We start from the raw sequence: 21,841 nt of genomic DNA, 5'->3' as shown, positions 1-21,841 counted from the left end.
TCCGCGCACTATAAGCGTGTGTTTGTGCCAACCCCGTCGACTTCGCATTCGCGAATGGGGCGCCCGACCTGAGTCCAGACGCGCGTGGGGCAACTGCATACTTTCGGCCCCAGTGCTGCTCACGCTCGCGTACTCACGACAGCTGTTCCATAAAAGCAGTCAGCCGAGTGCGTCGTCATTACTGTGGGAGGGGGGAGACGCCCCCCCCCCCCTCCCCACCCTCCTCTTCGTCTGCCGCCGCGCACCGCATTGTTCATAGCCCCGTCCGAAGGACCCATACGTCGTCTCGACTGAAAGCGCAGTAGCATATACGTGTACACAGCGTTGTTTGGGAAGACGAGTATGCGCCTCAGAGGCAAGTTGTCTCGGATATATATATATGGGCGGAAGGCGCATCGCGATGATATATGTTACTCGCCCCGAATGCAATCAACGTGTAAATGCTTCTGGAGTCGCTATATATAGGCTTCCATTTTGCAACGAAAGCGCGACATAACGGCGACTGAGATGAATGCGAGGAAGGTTCTGTGCGTTCCGGCCGTTCGTTTTATTTTGTGCATTTCGTGTTGCCTAGCGCTGCGACTGCAGAACGCGTGTACGTTGCGAGTTGTCTCCTGCCTTTGGTCGCGGATTCGATCCCCGGCCGCGAGGGCCGCATTGCGATGGGCGGCAAAAATGCAAAAACGGTCGTGTGTACTTAGATTTAGGGGCGCGTTCAAGAACCGTTTGTAGTCAAAATTAATCCGTAGGCATCCACTACGGCGTTCCTTCAAATCTAAATGATTGATTGATTGATTGATTGATTGATTGATTGATTGATTGATTGATTGATTGATTGATTGATTGATTGATTGATTGATTGATTGATTGATTGATTGATTGATTGATACAAGCCCATACACAATGGGTTTCATTGTTTGCTCTGTGTGCGATCACGTACGGGTGCAGTGCGGCGGCGCAGATGTCAAAATGCGAAACAGGTTAGGACGCTCGCCGTCAAAAATAGCGAGACGTCAAGGTTATCGCAGTGTATAAGCAGGAGAGGTTACGGCGCTAAAAACAGCTGCGTTATCGATGGGGGCGGACACGTATAGTTCGTGCGCCCGAAGAACAACATGCGTACGAGGAGCGCCGGAGGGAACAGCAACGAGAATGTAAACGGCGCGAAACGACTACCCGACGAAGAACGTTCCCGCGATGCTGAACGAAAACGACAATCGCGAGCCCGGGCAACCATCCCCCTCTGTGACGATGGAATGGCAGCGAAATGACTTTTGCTTTTCGTTTGAGAGCTTTTACTGTCGTCAGCTCTCGCTGCCATTTCATCTTTACAGAGTGGGATAATCATCATTTTTTTTTTCAATCTGCAGAGATACCTTTTGAGGGACTGCAAAAAAAAAAAAAGGCTGATATCTCCCGTGCCATATAGCATTTCCCAGAATGCAATACTCACAGCAGAACCGTTTTTCTTTTTTCTTTAACCATATAATAGCGCACCGGTCAACGTAAAGTACTGTTTTACGACAGCGAAAGGCGAATGGTCATTCGCCTAGCCTATTAACTGCGCTGTATACGTAACTATTCTGCGACCTTCGCCGAGAAGACAGCGGTGTTTCGTCAGACCACTGATTTCTTTCTTTTTTTTTTTTTTCGTAAGCGCCATTACCGAAAATAGCCCAAAAAGAAAAGAGAAAAGCAAAAACTGAATCCTCGCGAATATGTTTCCAGTAGCACCGGTAGCGCTGCACGGTAGTTCCACAGAGCGAGGGGGGACCGGTCGGTGCCCGCGCGTGTGACGTGTGCACACACTGCTCACGGCATACGCGGAGGTCGCGATCGGGAAACAACGAGCAAGTTGGGCGTTATAATACGTGCCTGTCGCCGTTCTCGCGTGACGTAGAGTGTGGGAAATGAAAAAAAAAAAAAAAACGAACAACCTCGGCACTCCACCCACCTGGCCGGCTGGTCCGGCCTTGGTGACGGGAGGGGGGAGGGATGGGGGTGGAGGCGGGAAGTGAAGCCGTGTCCCCAGCCATGCGTGATCGAGTGGGTTGCACTGAACGAAGACGGAGCATAAAAATAGGAAAGGTGCCAAAGGCCACTGGACGGGGGGCGAACACGGCGACGTTGTCCGCGCGTGTAACGGCAGCGCGCTCTACGGCAGAGAGCATGCATTGCGCATGCGCTGTGTGTCCCAGCTTATAGCGCTAGCCAAGCACTTATCCGTAGCTATCCCGCTGCGCGATGGCGGTGTTTTAATCCTGACAAATGTTCTGCTACGACGGAGCAAAGTCGTGTTACGACTGAGTGCCGTCGATGCGCACGTTAATAAAAGGGGCGTACCCTCTCGACGTTGCCGGCTTCCAAGTCGTTGACTTGGAAGTTAGCTTAGCTAGAAGTTAGTATATATAATATTGTCACAGCCTAGTAGGAGACGGCAAAGCCGGTGTCGAGGACGTGTAAAAGCACTTTATGAGAGGAGTCAACGCGACGTCGTTGTCGTCTCTGTTTTTCTACTCGCGCGCTACTTCAGCGTCGTTCTCATCGCCTGGCACATACCCGCGGCGACCATATAGGATGTGGCAATATATATTAATGCTACCCATTGAGTTAAGCTGGAGTACTGCGGCGAAATTCGACAGATGACTGCAGAGTCAGCTTCCAGAATTCCTGCACGTGCATTGTGTAAGATTATCTTGTACTTTGGTGCATTCGAAATGTTAATAAATAGACAGATTATAAAGCAACAACGGCCTGAAGCTATGAGAGGCGAAAAAGCGCGTTTGTTCTTTTGGGAACATCATTTCTCACATTTATGAAACATCAAACATGTATTGTTTTTTGTCGCTGAGCACGCAAGGGCAAGTAGCAAACAATTATACTGGGTCACGATTTTTAAGTATTACGAAATTTTCAAAAATCGCCTTTTGCAGATAACGTAATTAGTCCTTGAGCTGAACTATTTACGGAGGCGGACATTACTTGCACGACAAATTGAAACACATTCAACTAATTAACAACAATTCAGTAATTAACTTTATGATTAATTATTTTACGTCACATATTGCAATCTACAAATTGTGTGCCTTTAAAAAGTAAGTGCAACAACACTCCATTTTTTACAGCGAGTTTGATTCGCGCATATCTCCCAACCTGTCATTCTGGAAATTCATTCCAAGCATATACGCCTTGCAAACTCACCGGCTACAATTCGTAAATTGCAATATGTGCCGTAAGATAATTAAGTTGATTAGTGAATTTTCGTTAATTTCTTGAGCAAACGTTTCGGTTCCCTGTGCAAATATGTCCGCCTCGCTGAATAACCCAGCTTAAGGGCTAGATTTACGTCATCTGCAACACGCGACTTTTAAAAATTATGTACAACTTAAACATGATCACCCCGTATAGAGACAGCGTTTCATTTACTGGAACCGGAGAAATGGAATGGGCCAGCTCAACGACTCCAGGAGTGGGAATGGTCTGCAGCTCTCGCCATTCCGAGGACTATTAACGGGTATACGTCCACTCTCCGGAGTGGAGTGGGAATGGATTAGAGGTTCTCCACTCTGCAACTCTGCGTGAGACCCTCTGTACATTAAAAGCTCCAGCGTGCGAACCTTTTTTTTTTTTTTTTTTTGCTTTTGTGAATACAGGCGCTTGTAGTCACGCGGCACGGAAATAGACGGTCAGACGGACGAATGGACGGACGGATAGCCCCGCTCTTTATATCCCGCTAATCCTTCCATGATCCATCCAACCCGCACGAATGGATTAGCGGCGGTTGGGCAGCTATTCTGCTTCATGCCACAAACCGGCAAACGCTGTGCGTAGCTTACTTTGCAATGCGTGGTGTTGGCGAGATAGTTAAGCGACTACGGTTATAACGCATTTACACTGAGGAAATGAGGCACGCAAATCGCGATATACCACACAAACATTCTATAATTGCAGCAGGCACCTAACCTTCCCCGGTCGCACTCAGCCTTGCCCTTGTGTGGCAGCTGTTGATTATTGACTCTGACACCGGTAACCACACCACAGTGTCGTACACATAACTATTTTTGAGCTGTATGTGATCTTGGTCTTAAACTATGTGCGACAAAAGAATGCATAACTGACTACAGAATACAGGGACATGTCTCTAAAATACCTTTTCTTATTATATGTATGTATCCACATAAAAAGGAAGTCCATTTCATGTATCCATATACAAAAGGTCTCCATCGTTCTCTACCTTTCCTGCCTTCCTTTTGCCTCCGCACCGCTTAATTTTTCTTACACGATGGAACATGTGTGCGTCTAAATCCCAACTAGCCCAACTCTCTGCCTTATAGACTACAGAATAACATACAGCGAAAGGTAGTTTTACCCTAAATCATATCGTATAATGTGCAGTTGTGTATATGGCCACGTTAAAGAATAATTCAATCTTGAGCAATCACGTAAACGTGAAGGGGGGAAGGCGGGGAAGGAAGTGTGCTCTAGAATATATGCTGTAATGTGAAATGGCATTTGCTGCTATCTATCCTGTGTGCTTTTACCATCTTCTTTTTTCTTTTTTTTTTCGAGTGCTTACGGAAGCTTCGAGGCGAAACAACATGGGCTAGGAATTTCGCTCAAAACCATGCAATACGCGATTTTGGTTACGCACGCACGCAGGGACACACCTCGAAACCGCGCAACAAACCTCATTTCGCTGCAGAACTGTGAAACGTCGAGCGGTGTTGTACAATATGCAAATGCCCACCTATATTCACTCACGTATTCGTGTTCCTCCCTTCCGATTCCTGTGCGCAGGCATGCGAGCACGACCCAAAGGTTTCCGTGGAGGTCTTCTACGAGACGTACTGCCCGGACAGCAGGAACTTTGTCCTCGAGCAGCTGAACTCGACGTACGCCGAGCTCCCAAACATCGTGCAGCTTCAGCTCGTCCCGTACGGAAAGGCATCTGTAAGTTTTCACAGCCACAATTTTCCAGTGTACCCGGTGGTGTCACAGCCGACGACAGCTGTCAAACAATAATTACACTGCTGGCCAAGGATCATTCTGGCCAACTCCACACATTACAAGCTGGTTAAAACGACGCTAAATAGAAACAGTGAATCAGTTTATGGACCGACCGATAAAGCAATCTCTGAAAACTCCACATTTTTTATTAATTTAGCATTGATACTAAAAGACAAAGTAGAAGCCCGATATCCGCATTTTTTTCTTTGTTAATTTCGCACCGAAACTGTGGTGCCGCCACGTCAGTGTGACGTCACAGATTTCGATGTTTCTTAGCGTTTTGCGTCCCTGTGGCTCAGTAATAGTTCTGGAAATCTTCAAATTTCGGTGTCTGCTTCTTTTAGAATAAATACAGTGTTAGGCCGTCTTTACCGGCGAAGAAAAATTAACTAGGCCTTAGCAGACGCCTTCAAAATCCATGACGTCACGTCTAGCCGGTGCGAGAACTTCAAGGCGGTGTCGTCACCAGCCTTTCCATTCGCCGCTTTTTCTAGCTTTTGAAGCCTATACTCTGACGGTAAGAGAGGCTTTTTTGCTATATTAGCGGGGAAGTTTACTAATACAACTCGGTTTATTTTTTCTACTTAATGTCACTTAAACAAAGTCTCCACTATACGTTGGCACTTCTTCCGATTCCGTGATTTTTCCCGGGTTTTGGCATGAATTTGTCTTATCAATATTTCCTAGCAGTCTGTGACACTGAGGGTCAGGCGCGAGGAAGAAGTGGTCTTTTATAGCTGGCAAAGCTACTATGCGAGTCCTTAAATTTTCAACAAGGACAGTACTTGTAAGCTGTAAATCAGGTGTAATGTGCACTATCAGATGCGACTCAATCGTGTGTTTATCCATATTTTAAACTCCTGGCTGCGTTTGTACTCACACAATCGCCAAAAGACGCCATTAACTGCAGATTGCGTAGGTTCAATCGAAAACTGGGCTTCCCTTCTGGCTCGTACCACCAGCCTTGCCTTAACCACTGCACATACCCATTTCCCTGGTTCAAAGCAACCGTGGCGAAAATTCACCGTATTTATCCCCCTGAATTTTGCAGAGGTGACAAAAATTCCCTGAAAACTCCAGTTTTTCCAGGTTTTCTCGGATGGTAGTCAGCCTGCTAAATGCAACAGTATCTATCGAAGTTCTTCAGTCTCCCGTTGTTTTTCCCTAAACGTTCTTTTGGATATTAAAGGGTGCTTCTAGCGTTGAACTGTAATTCATTCCTTCAAACGGTTAACCCGACCTGTGTCCTCGCATTTCAAGCGTTTCGCGTGTTCAGATTTCTAGGATCGAACGGAACATTCACACAGACCCTTAACTCACGTCAGATACAGTAAGAGCAACCCAAAACTTATCGTCATCGCAACTTTGCGCAAGGTATCGATGTACGCAATTAATTACCGGTTTGAGAGCCTTATTCCCTAACCTTCAACAAAGTTAGTCATCTTTTGGAAACGCGTGAAAAGCTAATGTAGGGAGTTTCATCATTTTTACGCTGTGACAAACCACATTTCCAAATGAACTCGTTGGCTAAATTATGTCGTAATTTTCTGTGGTTATTTTCTTGACGTGTTGCGCAGCTCGATTTATTATCCTTTGAAATCACTACGTCCTTGTTCGCCAGCGTAAATGTACAGTACTTGTTGCCAACCTACCGCGCAATCGTCAGCGATACTGGCTTGTCACTCAGCTACCCTTATGAGGTTGTTCAATGGTCTGATCCTTTTATTTTTCTTCTTGACACATACACACACGCAGTTGGTAAGTATTTATCCCTTACATTATATCTTCGAGTAAGTATACAACATTCCGCCAACCATTCTTTTCACGATGGCTAGCAGTCAAAAAAAAAATTCTCATTTTACACCGCAATTTCCTTTTTTATTTCTTGCACTCCTATTGCTTCCAGAGGAGGGAACTGCCAAATAAGTGGTACAGCTTTGACTGCCAGCACGGAGACAAGGAATGCTACGGAAACCTATTGCAGGTAAGCGCCACGCCACCCACCTTATTTGTACCGTACGCAAATACCAAAAGCACCGCGCGAATACCAATGACGCATGAACACAATCTGGGCAGGAACCACTAGAGGATGATTGACTATCAACGGCAAGTGGTAGCTGCCCGGTAGACCCGTTGATATGTGCTGCTAGGGATACTTATCGGTTAGATCTACTGGCTAATTGATATACGAGACACGCGGGCGAATATGACGCTGCACTGCCCTTGGGATCAGCCTGTACCTACATTTGCGCAGGAATCATCGACCACGATTGTCTATATAAGCGAAAAGGCGAATGCTTTTATGCGAAGCTATTCGCTTTATTAAAGGAATGATGCTCTCAACGGCGCACATTTGTTAGTCACTATTTATCGTTGACTCTTGTCGTTTCATTACACAATGCCGCAGAGAACATAGTCGTTAAACAGTACATATGGAGAGGGTGAAACGGAGCGGGCGGGGAGGGGCTGAACAGTCAAAGAAATGTATACAGTTGACAGTACAGCACTCGTCCCACCCTCTCCATCCGCGTTCCAGGTAGCGCTTCTCTGTATTTGCTGAATATGCACCAACCAACAAGCCCAGCTACAAGTGCTACAAAGAAGCCTACGCTTAGTAACTATTATCAGTTTCTAACGAAACATGTTCAGAAAGACGACGGTGAACAACCTGGACTGTTGCTTCTATGGGTATTTATACAGGACACTCAAGAAAAAAAGGGCGGAAGTGATATTTACTGTTTACTGCCCGCTGTAGACGACTTCCACAGATGTCTCCACGAAGCCATTCCTTCGACTTTGTACGGAGAACCTTAAGAACGAAATGCCCAACGGCCCCAACGCATCAGTGATCACGACTGGGTGGCAAGAAGGCAAAAGAAACTTGTGCGCTAGCACCTGAACCCTTTAAAATTTGGTATGAACATACTTTATATTCAGGGGCCCTTGACAATGTCAGAGCCTAGCTTCAACAAGATTCTGCCCTGGCTGTTTAGCAGAAGTTGGCCAGGTTAAACGGGAGGATAGCAGTTTCCGTGTAAAAGTAGAACCTCGTTGCACCGAAGTAGCATCCTACGAGAAAATATTATATCCGATGTTCGTTATAGGCATATGCTCATTACTGGTTGACTGCTGCGAGAAGCAACTTAGAATTATTCGCTATATCCGATAATTCATAATATCCGAGTTAGGTATATCGAGGTTCCACTGCGTGGCACAATAGCTGTTGGTCTCGCCGAGTGAGGGAAGAAGGAAAAGGGTTGTGAAAGATGTTACGAGCTCAGGTATCTCGATTAGCAGTGCGTTGCAAAAAACGAATGTTACACTGTGAACGTATTACAGCTTAGCAAGAAAATTATTCGCACTGTAGTATGTCTCTGCCGTAAGATGGCGTAGGATTTCCTAGCCTATGCGATCAGTCTATGCGGTCACCGATGTGTGTACGTTCCCTGCTATTTTGTAATATCCTCTCTATAACGAAGACACATCCGATACGATAACGTTTGTTATACCTAGTATTCTTCATATGCATGCACTTGTTACATGACGATATCGGTGGGAATTATATTATTTGTACTTCGTTGTATTAGACAATTCGTTATATCTGTGCTTGTTACATCGAAGTTCCTCGAGATTTGCTGCAGCATGTTCTCGCGTCAGGAACGCTGGGCACTTTTTTTTCTCTTCCCATAGCTCAAGCCAAAGCCACCAGTTAAAAGCAACGCGAAAGCGCAGTAAATACCGAATACTAGAGTAGATGGAGTGCATTGAGAGGTTACTGAGCGTAGTACTGCGCACCCCGAAACTTCACCTTACTGTACTGCGATTCCTTACTGCACGCAACACAGACTTTCGCATTTACTTTAGTTGCCTTCTATTTTACAGACATGCGTGATCAAGTACTACCCAGATCCCAGCCAACACCTGCCACTCGTTGTGTGCATGTTCTCGTCCAGAAATCCAAACCGGGCGTATGAAGCGGTGAGTAAACCTATTCTTTTCAAAATGTGTGTGTTTCGTAACAATAAACTAGCGTTTTTCTTTTCTTCTTTATTTTTGTTTCGGGTATTGAAATATAGCTTTCTGGCAACAGTCGGCATAAAATTACATTTTCAAAAATGTCGTGAACGTTCAAGCTACATCTGTGCACAAAGTAAATTCGCACTCGTTAAGCGCGCTGGCTGGTGAGTTAGGTCCTACATCCTGACTACCGGGAAACTGCAAGTGAAGTTTCCCAGACGACACAGAATAGCCTAAAACACCGCAAATTTTTCTGTCGTAAGTTTGCGGTTTTGTCACGACGAGATAGTTTCCTGTAGCCGGGACATAATCTGCTGTCTCGACGGCAGAACTCATTTTGTTGTGATGGGAAGACGACAGACGGTGTACATTATGACGGTATACACGGTATACGGTATACAGACGGTATACGGTATACAGACGGTATACACGACAGTGTATACACTTTGCAAGTTCCCGTCGTTACAACGGAAGTTTGTATAGCGACGACAGCTGCGTGCGTCTCAGACTCGAAATTTCTCAAAAGAGAAGAGGCTGTCGTGCTATTCAACTTGGGCGATCTAGCTGAGCGAGACGATGGCAAGCAAGCGAACTCCTGTGCTCACCTGTGCGTGCAACCTTTTGTTTCGCCAACGTGCGCAGTGCGCCAAGAAGCAGGGCTTTGACACCGAGGCTCTGCAGAAGTGCGTCTCCGGCAAGGAGGGCAACGACCTCCAGCTGAGATTCGCCGAGTGGACCGAGAGCGTGAACAGCAAGGGCCGGCTAGAGTTTGTTCCGTGGATTCGCATGAACGGGGCAAGTACACGCTTTTCTTCTAATATCGAAGAACTCGCTAGAAGAAACCGTACGGACCCAACAGACAATGACGCCAATGTAAACTACCCCTGTCTTATAATACCGCTGTTAGGTGTTCCTCGTGGCTTCACGTGGTTCCTAAAAATAAAGTCCCCTCGTTTGCCCAGACGCCTGTCGCGAAGAATTGATCATCGCGTCTGGTTAATGCGCATTGTGCGTTCTTCGATGATCTTGTCTTTTCCGGCACTGTAACGTCGACGGAGCGAATAGGCACATAGAGTATCAGGTTGGCAGTAAACACTTGTCACCATTTACGGATCACTGGCTTACCGATGCCGTGGGAGGCAACAGTAAAGCTGGTAGCAATATCTTGCGACCCTTTGTCTAACTAAAAAGCGTTTGTAGAATTTGTGTCACGAGAGCGTTCTCGCAGAAGGAAAATCATTCAAAGACTGCACGTTAACATTTATGTCGCTACCTTTGCTTTAAGTCAGTAGTTAAGTAGTGTACCCAAGTCGCTGCAGTATTAGCTTCGCTCTCTAGTTAAAATCTGCGTCAAGAAATGTCGCTACCAGCGCTGTTGCCGCACACCTCTCCTGTAACCCGCTATTCTGCAAACGCTCATATGTTTGCCTGTCTAATGCGCTGGGTCTACGGAAAACTTACAAGCCGCTCGCATAAACATGAATATTTATCCATTTACGATATATAACGGGCAACAGAGTTTAGCTTGTAAGTAAGCACATTACCCTTTACGATATACCGGGTTACCGGACAGGTGGCCGACACAAGCAACGCTGTTAGCGACATCTTGTGACGCCTTACGAAACAACATGTAAGAAACGTGTCTTTTTTCTTGCGTTTCATGGGCGTTTTCTGAATGGTGAAATTTTTAAAATGTGTGTTAATTACATCGCTACCAATGTTTCAAACCAGCAACTGAGCAGAATATAGTAGATCGCTGCAACCTCTGGTTAATATCGGCACCACAAGATCGCCCCACCAACGTGACCGCCCACGTACACCTCTCTGCTAACCCGGTATTCCGTGAACGGTAATACGTATACCGACAAGTTACAGGGGTGGCGCCACAATTGCCCTGTTAAGAGGCAGAACATGATTATCCACTTTTGTTTGGGGCACTCCATGGTGCTATGAGGGGGCTGATGGGCAGTCAGGCGGTAGTAAAGCTTTAGTGTGTCTGTTATTCCGGCAGGCGCGAGCGGATTACCGGGTTAGCGGAGACGTAAACGTAAGCGGTCTGATTGATTGCGCTTATAAGCTACAATATTATCTCTTTGTTAATAGAGCTAATATTGCAGTTACCAAGTGTATTCTACTTCGCTGTTAACGCAAGTTTTGCGCTCTTTTGGCCACCATTGGCCCTTGCTCCATAAAACCTCATATATATTCAATGTTCGGACGCGCTATAATCTTGAATACGTTGCCTATTTATTTTTTGTCAGCAAGAACATTCACTAAACACCAAAATGTCTATGTAAGGCTACAAGCTTAGATGAAGCGTCACAAAATGTCGCTACCAGCGTCCGATATTACGCAAATTCCCTCGCATATATGCTGGAATACCTGACACGCTACAACTCTCTCATAGAGAGTTATAGTGTGTTCGGTGTTCCGGTAAATGCAAACGGACTGGGCGTTTTACCGGATAAGCGGAAACGTAAACGTGAGCGGCCTGCACTAAGATGATAATGCAGTAACTAAGTGCAGCCTATTTTGCTACTCCTGTAAATATTCGGCAGCGTCATAATCGTGTTGGTGCCGAAAATTTAAATCAACAGAAAAGTAAAATACACTTCGTCACTGCGATTATTAGCTGTTTGTCTGGTTGAGCTCTGAGCCACCAGGTGGTTACACCATGTAGACCGTTCACGTTAGCGCCTCCGCTCAAACAGTAAAACGCCCAGCCCAGGTGCGTTTACCGGGATACCGGACACGCTAAAACTTTACATTAAAGAGTTGCAGTAATGTAGTTGTGTAGCTAAAACTCTCTATCGGAGATTTTGCATGTTCGGTATTCTGGCAAGCTTTGCCGGATGAGCAAGGGCGTAAACGTGGGTGGCCGGATTGATCACGCCACCTCGTGGCGCAAATTTCAACCAGAAAATGGAGCCAATTATATTCTTCGCTGATCGTGTAAATTTTCCATAGCGGCGCAATCCTGTTCACTATTATGCGGCTGTCGAAAATTTGCTCCAGCACCGAAAGTTACTGCAACATTAGCTCTGTGTTTGGTTGAGCACTGTGCCACTAGGTGGCGTCACCAGTCCGCCCGCTCACGTTTACGCCCCCGCTCATCCAGCAATCCGCCCGCGTTTGCGGGAATACCGGATATGCTAAAACTCTATTGAAGGATTGGCCACCCCCTCTACAGCTGCCTCTGACAAGCCAAAACTCCCTGATATCATTGGAACATAAAAGTACAGGTTATATTGTAACACAAATGAGCCAGCGTTGAACTATAAGACGTGCTTTAGTTTCTGAATAGCCAATGCTTCAGCTTAAAATAATTTACCACTGAAATCTTTGTTTTGCAGCACCCAGAGGTAAGTTTTCGTAGGCAAAGGCTTATCTTTGTCTGCAACACATTGTAGTAACTTTCTTAATCGACCATAAGAAACAGACAAAATTACTTTCCCGAATGGTCTCATGGAATTTCCTATGAATAAAAACGTCAAGTATCTTTTCTAACTCATTAAAAACGAAAAAAGAAACACTTTTTGGAGCAATTTATAGGTATCTGATGTAAACAAATATTAGACTCCTTCAGGCTTTTACTATACAAGTCTCTTTTTGCATGTGTGTTTTTACTGTACACATACAGAACCCCAACATGTTATTTCTGAATATTTCATTTTTGTGCAGTGTTTATATTGTCCTAACCATCTTTACAAAAAATTATTTCTTTGAACTTACGCTCGCATAGGGCTATGGGTCCAGTCAGTGCTTGCAAACTCTATTTATGCAAAGAAAACGTTAAAAGACAAGCAACCAATTTGAAACAATGCACCAATGTTAAGCTTGAAATTTTCAAGACGAAGGATGCCATTTTCTGCAGCATAAGCAACACCTCTTCCTGCTGTAAAAAGTGATCAAAAATACAAACGCTACACAATTTCAGACTTGTACATTACTTTTTTGAAGGTATGTTTGCATTTTATTTATTTGTTTACTTATTCATTCATTCAATCATTTCTTCACATATACTTATTTATTGATATAGGAAGCAAGAATGGGAAGAAAACTCCATCGTGGGAGAAAAAGGAGGCCACACTTTCCCTTTAGAATTTCACGCCATAACAGCAGCACCAACCACAACAGTCTGTCACGGGCTCCACAGTATATTCACGTATCTTGACCTTTATTATAATTTCTTTTTGCACATGAAAACCGCACAAAAGTTGCCAGGCTGCACGTCTCTCCCCACTTCTGAATACAATGACATCTATCTTTTTATTACTAGTATACAGTTAACCATTTCAGAGCAGCTGCCATCAAAAGATACAATGTCACGGGCAGCTTATGCAGGAATATCATGGTGGCATCGCTAGCCGTACTCAGACCAACCTATTTGCTATTCTGGAAGTGTAATCCACAAAAGTATACTGACAAATATAGAAGTTGTAGAAGCTCTACCACATGCTCTTCACATGTAAAAAGTTTATGCTTGGCGAGTAGGCTGATATGATACTTTAATTTGATGCCAGTTTCGAAATACCAGACTTCGCATCATGACACAACACTACATGTTGTAGCAGTAAGGCTAAGTATGATGATGTTGCTCATTAAATAAGTATAATAAGGTGGTTACCAAAAACCAAAGCTGGTTCATAAAGGCAAAGAAGTTACAAGTCAAAAATGTCATGTCACTATTTCAATTCATGTTTACCTGCCAACCTGCCAACATTTGTAAAATCCTGAAGACACGACACCGAGTGGGAAGGAAAGGCTGGAGGACAGCACACAATTTTTTCTAAAGCTTGTTCTGAACACGCACATTTTTTATGGTTATGTATGTACTTCATTAAATATGATACCCCGTTATAATAGGCCCACAAAGAGTGATGTACTTAGAACAGCAAATACTGACAAGCAACACGTTTTGATATTACACTGTTTTTTTTTCAGCGTTAACATTTTCACCATAAAAACTTGCATGGAGCAAGTGCCCCTGTTATCTCCTTTCGCCATCAGAAGACTTCCGATTCAATGTTCAGATACCGACGAGCAAAACCTTTACGGCAACAAAGTTTATTTTTCATAAAGCTTGAAGCAACTTTAATGGACTCAAATTCGTAAACATCACAGAATGTTTTGTAGAGTTGGCATGTACGTTTATGCTAAGCAATTGCTTTTCTTCATGGTTATATGAAGCTGTTTCATGTCTTCCTTCATTTATGTTCAGAAATGTGCTCAGCATTCTCTTCCTGGCTTTCTTATCACAGAAGGACAAGATGTACGACGCGTTCACCAGCTTCAAGAGGACACTATGCGAAGAGTACAAGAGCATGGTCGAAACACTGTGCACAGGGGTACGTACACTGTGTTTACAATTCAATACTCTTTTTCATGTGTGGCCATCACATTACAGACTGTGATGCGGCTACGCAGTTTTCATCCCTTAAACCACTTCTCCCATGTAAGCTAGCAAACTGGACGTGCGTCTGATTGACCTCCATACTTTTCCTTCCTTATTTCATCCTCCTACACAGTTGACTTATTACACTAATAACGAGGGTCATACACTGTAACAAATAAGTTTTATTTCAGGGCAGTTGTGCTTTTTTAAGATTCAGGCCTTAGATTCCTCGCTATATTTATGACCCTTGATAACTAGACATACTGGACATCCTTATGTACTAAAAAGCAGTGGTGACAAGTTAATTTTTTAAGGAAGTACTGCACATACAGCTGAGAATGAAAATAGTGAAACAGGGTTTTGCCTTCTCTGAATGCAGGACAGCCCGAGCACGCAGCCAATCGAGCTTCCGCAGGCCTGTAAAGCGGCCCTTTCCTAGGGACAACACCATAACGACTGAACTGCAACTGATCATCTTGTTGGCCATCTAAACGAAACAACTTTCCTTTTTGCCTGGACTTTCGCAATGTCAGTGGGACCAGTGTCAACAACTGTTTTGGACTGAACTGGGACATCATCACACAAGTTAATTTCTGCGTATATGTTCCTTTCTTTTTCTTTCCTTAGCGAAGGCTATGTACTCGTGTGAGGTGTCTGTTTACACTAGTTCATTTATTCTCTTTTCCAGTCACACACTTTTAAGCAACACCATGTATAGTGCATTGGAGAGCTTGAACTGTTACACCCTTTCTCCAGTTGACATTCCTCACTGTGTCAAACACACACTGTAAACACTAAATACTGATGCAAACAGCATCGCTAGCTTTTGTACAAAGGGTTCAGAAAGCTTTTCTAGAACATTTGAATTCTACTTGCGTATCACAAGCAGAGTTAACACTCTGCTCCAGCTCTGTTGCAAACTACCTTTATACAGGAAAATTTCGTGTACCAATGATTCCATATGTTTCGTGCATTCGTCTGATGTAAATAGGACTGCGTAATAGTATTAACCCTATATGATTTCCACATGAATTACACGAAAAACGTGAAACAAATGCATATGAACCACTTGAACAGGAATGCAGCTGTGCTTATATCAAATGCCTATAGTATGTTGTGGCAGTGACTTAACATGTGTTGGTCGACCTATGAACAGCCATGAGCTTACGTGTAGTGCCTGTGATGTCACACGACTTCTGAAGGGCCAGTACATGCACAGACCCACATTTGCCGGCAATATGGTTTTTTGAGCACGTGCAGTTCCTTCAGCTAGTGTTCAAACTGTTCGCAACTAAATGTGGCTTCCCACACATTTTTAACTGCGTACTGGGGTTTTCAAGGCTGTATGATAAGCAAAGCAATATTGCTTTTTAGGAAAATTGATGTACTGTAGCCGCATCTGTTGTAGTGGTGATCTCACGTACTGTATGTGTTGCTGGCCTCAAATGTCCCGATTCCATTATACGTGTTCATGTTAGACTTCTTATGTTAGTTTGCAGGGTCTGCATAGCACTCGCTGCGCTGCAGCCACAAACTAACTGCTCATCCTGATCTGAGGCCACATCCTGGCATTTCATATGACTGTTACCAAGCCAAGCACATCAATAGCTTTATGTGCCATTCTCCTTTCTTTTCAGCTTTGTTCACTGTTTACTTTAACTAAGCATGTGAAAAGGTGTGGCTTGTGTGGGTGTGAATTGTTGAACAAAACAGTTTCTGTGAATGCACTGTTTCCAGGCCTCACATTCCTTGAGGCTGCACTCTCTTAATTGTTAGCTATAATCGCTGTCTGTGCTTTTAAAGTAGCTACCATTTTACAATGTGCAGGCACAGTTTTAAGATGATGGCAGCACTACTGATAAATACACGTGCCTGTATGCACTTTGGAGACTCTATAAGCACGTGTGCACAGAGGGAACAGACACACACTGCAAGTTCAGTGCTGCTTAACATTGCGTTTTGGAGGCTATGAACAAAGACATTGTCCCTATGATTTGTACTGGCAGGTGTGTTGTCAGCTGCTGTGAACATACTCAAAGTAGCTTTTTACAGCTCTTCATTTTAGCCGTCATTTTGCTGTTTTAGTCTTTCTTAAAATAGGTTTGATGCAGTGCTGCCTGTATCAACCAGGAGTTTGCAGATCGATCAAATGCAATGAACAACAGAATCGAACCTGTGCCCATTCAACTGTAGCACGCAGGGTGTGATTGGAAGAATGAATAAAACTGTTTTACCCTCCTTTTCTTCTTTTCCTTTGTGCTATGTGTTGCATGAAGCTTTCTTCATTCCACACCTTTATGAGCACACGACACTGCTGTCTAGAGCGTGGGAGCTGTGCAATTTTGAGACTCTTATGCCACCTACCAAAACAAGCTTAAACGATATAGTTGCTTCTGAGCATGCACTGCCCGGTGGACAAGGCTTTACCCCTCGCTGTTGTATCCATGTACATTGCAAAACTCACTCTTTTGAATGATTCCGCCCAATGAAAGGGAGACTCGGGATAGATGCAAAGCGCCAGGAACGCTTCTGAATCGGTGCACATCCTGTCACGACAACACAGCCACTCATCACATGACAAAAAATTGCGTGCACTTGTAACCTGTTATCGGGCAGATTCATCCGAAAGGGGCATGGCTATGACAAGTGGCGAAGCTCTGTCCATCTGGCAGCACATGCGCAGAAGCAACTATGTTGTTCCAGCTTGCTCTGGTAGGTGGGACCACGGGTCTTCCACGCTCTAGAAAGCCACAACAGGGACTGTGCAATTCTTCAGTCTCGAGTAGGCTACGCTATGAAGACACTGCATAGTGAAATACATCAGTGTGACAAAGAACTTTTTACAGCAGAGAACAGAAGGGAAGATGTCATTAACATTTATAACTGCAAACTTTGTCCTTCCTTCTACACTAAAATGAACAAACATAAAGCATACCTGCCAACTCCCAAATTTTCATGAGGTAAACGAGTTGAGGCCTGTTTTACGATTTTACGAATGTTGCGTGAAGTTCTACAAAAAACTGATTCTGTTCGTAAAAAAAGTTTTCAAAATGTTCAAAAATGCCGAGAAACAAGACTGCAAAAAATGCATACAAGAAAGAAATTGTGATTGCATCTAAGTCTCCCTATTGTGGCAGCACAAAATATCGTATAGAGGACTACCTGCATCAAGCAAGTTTATTCTAAGTCACCCTATTGAGGCAGCACAAGATATCGTATGACAGAGGACTACCTGCATCAAGCAAGTTTATTCAGATAGCTTTCTGAAGTAGGCAGAACCAGCAATAGCAAAGTCGCTGAAAAAGTAAATGTGATCAAAACAGTGTTGCTTTTCAGTCTTTGCTGTTTCTAGTTTGTTCATTTTTGTGCTGCATCTAAAGGTGAATCATCATAAATAAAGTGCATATGTATCCCGCAACAGGTTTGTGCTCAAGAGAAACTAAAAAAATCATACTACCATCCCCCCTTTGTCATTTCCGCAGGATTTTCATGAACCTGTAGGTTCCTATATTGGCACGTTTGTACAAACAGTATGTTCTAAAGGAGAACTTCTACTTAGCAAGAATGATTGAGTGAGATGTGCCGGAGGTCATTGCTGCAGCAGTTGCCACCAAATACCAATAAGGTATTCCTTTTACACTGAAACACCCTGTGCAGCAGTCCACTTTTAAAGGGGACACTAATGGGTGGCTCTCACATTGCTGGTGCTCTAGATGTAAATTCCGGTTGAGGCAATGTCAACGCACTGCACCAGTGTGTAGAAAGGTACCAGTGCCACCAACCACTCGCCAGAGGGGGGAAAATCGCATGTGCTCTACACCGATGTTTTCCCTTCAACAGTAAGCCACACTGCACATGCTATGCCAACTCGGTATAGAAATAAACTGCAGCAGAACTGATAGTTGGGCAAGTTGGTACAATTTCATAGTAAAATATTTTTGCACGCACAATTGACAAGGACACAGTGAAAGGGGGACACACGAGCACTCGTGTGTCCCCCTTCACTGTGTTTTTGTCAATTGTGCGCACAAAAATATTTTACTCGGTCTAGAAAGACCTACCCACAACTCTTTGTAATCTAGTGGCCATAAAAGCCATGACATGTCAGTCTTCCGTAGTGCCGGGACATTTCTGGCTGCTTTCCAATGAGAGGGGAGTGTAAAAGATGTCCAAGCACTGTAATTTATACAAATTACGTCCATCCTTGGCTGCCCGTTTCAGAGCGCACCAGAGCACAAAGTTGCATAAAATAGCATTCAAGCTGCACTTTGAGGATAAGTCAGTTTAGAGCAGATAACTAGTGTCTTAATAATGCCGAGTTACCGAGTGCTTTGTGCGGCCATTATTGAAGAGCTATGGGACCACTGGATTTTACCAGTCAAGAAAGGCGATTAAACATACCTTAATAGCTTCTACCAGAGGTGCCGCTTCTAGAGATAAAATGCAGTCAATCAACCAATTTTCTGAATTCGTGACACTGAAAAGCAAACAAGAACAGAACAAAGGCCAAGACAGGGCAAGCACTTGCCTTGGCCTCTGTTCTGTCTTTGCATTTCAACACCACAAATATCCATAAACTAGCCCAGTTCACTCCTTCTGAAGCATTTAACAAAGAGTCCCTCCAAGTTAGTCCCCTTGGCTCCTTTTCTGCCAAATCGCTCTTCCAGGAATGCCTGCAGCGCGTTTGATTACGTCACAACAGCGTTATAGCTTGCCAGACGGGCGTCTTTGCTTCTCTCAGTTAATATAACCACTGGGCAACCAATTTAAAAAGGCCCCTCTGGAGCATATATTTTGGGTAATGTCACCACGCGTTTCGCAGAGAGGGACGAGTCGAGGGCGGACGGAAATAGCAGGTAGCTGCGCCGGTGGGAAAGAGAAAATGCAAAGTAGATCGGGCCGATGGCCGAGATGAGCCCAGCTAGGTGGTTTAGCGCGTAATCCAAAAGGCCGGCGATGATTCAACGGCGGTCTATTAGCTGTCGCGAAGCGTCGACACACGCGGGGCTGCGGGGCTACGGTGCGGCCGCTGCGGCGGTCCTTGACGCATCGCCCTGGACCACGACGGGCGCTCTTCTCAACGCCGCCGCTAGGCGACGACGTTATCTCGCGCGTCAGGGGGCTGGCGTCTCTCACCCGCGACGATAAGGGCGAACCCCGACGTCGCAGCGAGTGGGAGACGACGGAAGCTTCGGAGAAAGGCTCGGAAGCCCCGTCGGGGAGAACGTCGAGGATTGTGTGAACGGAAGGCTTCGGGCGCAGCGCCCGTCACTGAATGTGACCGGACGCGGGAAGACGCCGGGACCAGCGGATTCTTCGTGATCGCCCGCGGATTACGGTAAGTCTTTGTACAAGCGTAACCAGACCAGGGCATTTAGGACCCCTAATGTAAGCAAAAAAAAAAAAAGAAGAAGAAGAAAGAAAACGAATTTGCGTACAGGGTCGATAGATTTTCTGCGGGCACATCTGCTTGCGTTGTCCTCGCCTTTCCACAGGACCTGCACAGACAGACACCTTCCGTACCCTTAAATTTACCTTCTCTTTAATTAAAGTATCAAGTGCTGTACAGGCCAGTCCTCAGTGACTGTGGTAGTATACAGACTGGCTTTGGCATTCTGTACATAGTCTGTTCAAAAGTCGCTAACAAGTTTCTTTCTGTCGGTCTACTGTGGTCTATGAACCTAAAAGCGTACACAGCCTGTTAACGGCACATTAAGTCACTCATGTCAGTCAAGTGTGTGAGAAGAGACGGGAAAAGAGCGTTAGCCAAAACGGAAACATCCGGTTTGCTACCCTGCGCGTATAGTCTATACAGACTTCAGGCAAGTTGCTTAAACCAGGACGGTAGAAATTGGAGACAACAATAAGTGCAAGGCCTTGTGATTACAGGCTCTTCCTTAGCTGCTATATACATTTGACGGTGAAACATGTGCATATTATAATACACTGTCTAGAGGCACGCGAAGGGCCTTAGTTATCACGCTTTATAATTGCCACGTGAGGAGGTTTAGCTATCCCCATCTCCATGGAAGACAACACAACCGCATTGCTGGTCGGTCGTCTTCAATAACAAGTTATACCATTCCAGAAACCAACGAAATACCGACTGCTAAACCTCGGGCATTGGACGATATAACCGTGTGTAAGTCGTCAGTTATTAGCGCGTAAACCCGAGCGTTCTTTCCAGGCGCACCGGTCAGGGAGCTCTTTAGGTTGGGTCACGTGGCTATTACGTGTCTGATCCGTCATGCTACACCGCTTTAATGACGTCACCGACGAGGTCAGGGCCGAAGACGGGTCTGTGGAAGAGACCGTTCCCGGCCGAGAAGCCTCGCTTACGTAGCGAAGCCGTGCTAGCTGCAATTTCGCTGTTATACCACGACGCTCTCTACATGGAGCCATCTAACAAACGAACCTTCAGAAATATTCACACGCCATTCTTCGACGTCTCGGTTCGAAACAATAGAAACCACGTGGCTCAAATGCGGCGCATGAAAGCATTTCAGATTAGCACTCTTTGACGCATACGTCCCCACCCTAAATTTCGTCATCGTTATCCACTGGATCCACTCTGTACGATATTGTAACGGTTCCGAAGGTACTGCAGCTCATCGTCTTCCTTACGCAAACAATTAAACTCTTTCGCAGTCATATCATTATGAAGAGCCTTGAGAGGAATCTTATGGCTCGGAGCCAACTCCGATTTCCGTGTTCAAGTACATGCAAAACGCCGGAACCTTTCTTTCATCAAGTATAGGCTGACCCGTCTGAAATGAAATTTGCTGAACTTCAGAGAAAAACTTGCATGTGCCGTCTTTTGGAAGCGGAATATAAATTGATGGCCTCCTAGATTTAAAAAATAAATATTGTCGAAAATGGAGAAGCTTAAAAAACAAGAAATTCAAGCACAAACATCACAAACCTGCAATTCTGCACCAAGAACAAGAATCGCAGTTCTGTAAATTGCGTCTGTAGATACATCTCAAGCGGAGAGGGAAATTGTTGCGTTTACGAAAGTATCGAAAAAGAAAAAAGAAAACCCACTCATAAATCAGTGGTTCAAATCACTCACTCGAGAGCGATGTATCGACACTCGCTCCCGCTCGCTGGGTCGTCCGTTATGCTGCTACTCGTTCCTTGCGACAGCCGATGCGGCAGCATATAGCCGACGATCCGGGGCGAGTGTCAAAACTTTTCAAATTTGATTGATTGATTGAAAACTTTATAAGTCCACCGAGCTGGGGTGCCCGCATCTTACCCCACACGCAATGTCCTGCTCCCATGCGATCACATACTGCGTCATGACGTCACAACACAGTAGAAATGAAACCGAAACTTACTGCACAAGAACTATTGCATTGAACTATTTACGCGGTACTCCGAGGCTTGTCACCATATTTTTCTAGATTTAGAGGGGCAGGA

The 21,841-nt window shown here is 44.9% G+C and overlaps 2 protein-coding genes across 3 annotated transcripts in view; both read left to right on the top strand.

The window, feature by feature from the left end:
- LOC126539007 (gamma-interferon-inducible lysosomal thiol reductase-like) overlaps window positions 1-16,657 on the top strand; it is a 77,932-nt gene extending 61,275 nt beyond the window's left edge. Inside the window, exons 3-8 of the mRNA XM_050185695.1 lie at window positions 4,798-4,950; window positions 6,914-6,991; window positions 8,890-8,985; window positions 9,667-9,819; window positions 14,286-14,372; window positions 14,799-16,657. Coding sequence (XP_050041652.1) covers window positions 4,798-4,950; window positions 6,914-6,991; window positions 8,890-8,985; window positions 9,667-9,819; window positions 14,286-14,372; window positions 14,799-14,858 — 627 coding nt within the window. The 3' untranslated portion in view covers window positions 14,859-16,657. The remainder of the gene's footprint in view (window positions 1-4,797; window positions 4,951-6,913; window positions 6,992-8,889; window positions 8,986-9,666; window positions 9,820-14,285; window positions 14,373-14,798) is intronic.
- A 3,008-nt stretch (window positions 16,658-19,665) lies between these two features.
- Window positions 19,666-21,841, top strand: part of LOC126539006 (kelch-like ECH-associated protein 1B) — a 29,046-nt gene continuing 26,870 nt past the window's right edge. For both annotated transcript variants that reach the window (XM_055075282.2, XM_055075281.2), the window contains exon 1: window positions 19,666-19,757. The gene's annotated coding sequence lies outside the window, so the exon portion shown is untranslated. The remainder of the gene's footprint in view (window positions 19,758-21,841) is intronic.

The sequence above is a fragment of the Dermacentor andersoni genome, chromosome 11 (assembly GCF_023375885.2).
Source record: "Dermacentor andersoni chromosome 11, qqDerAnde1_hic_scaffold, whole genome shotgun sequence".
Classification (NCBI taxonomy): Eukaryota; Metazoa; Arthropoda; class Arachnida; order Ixodida; family Ixodidae; genus Dermacentor; species Dermacentor andersoni.
This window is presented reverse-complemented; position numbering and strand designations above follow the sequence as displayed.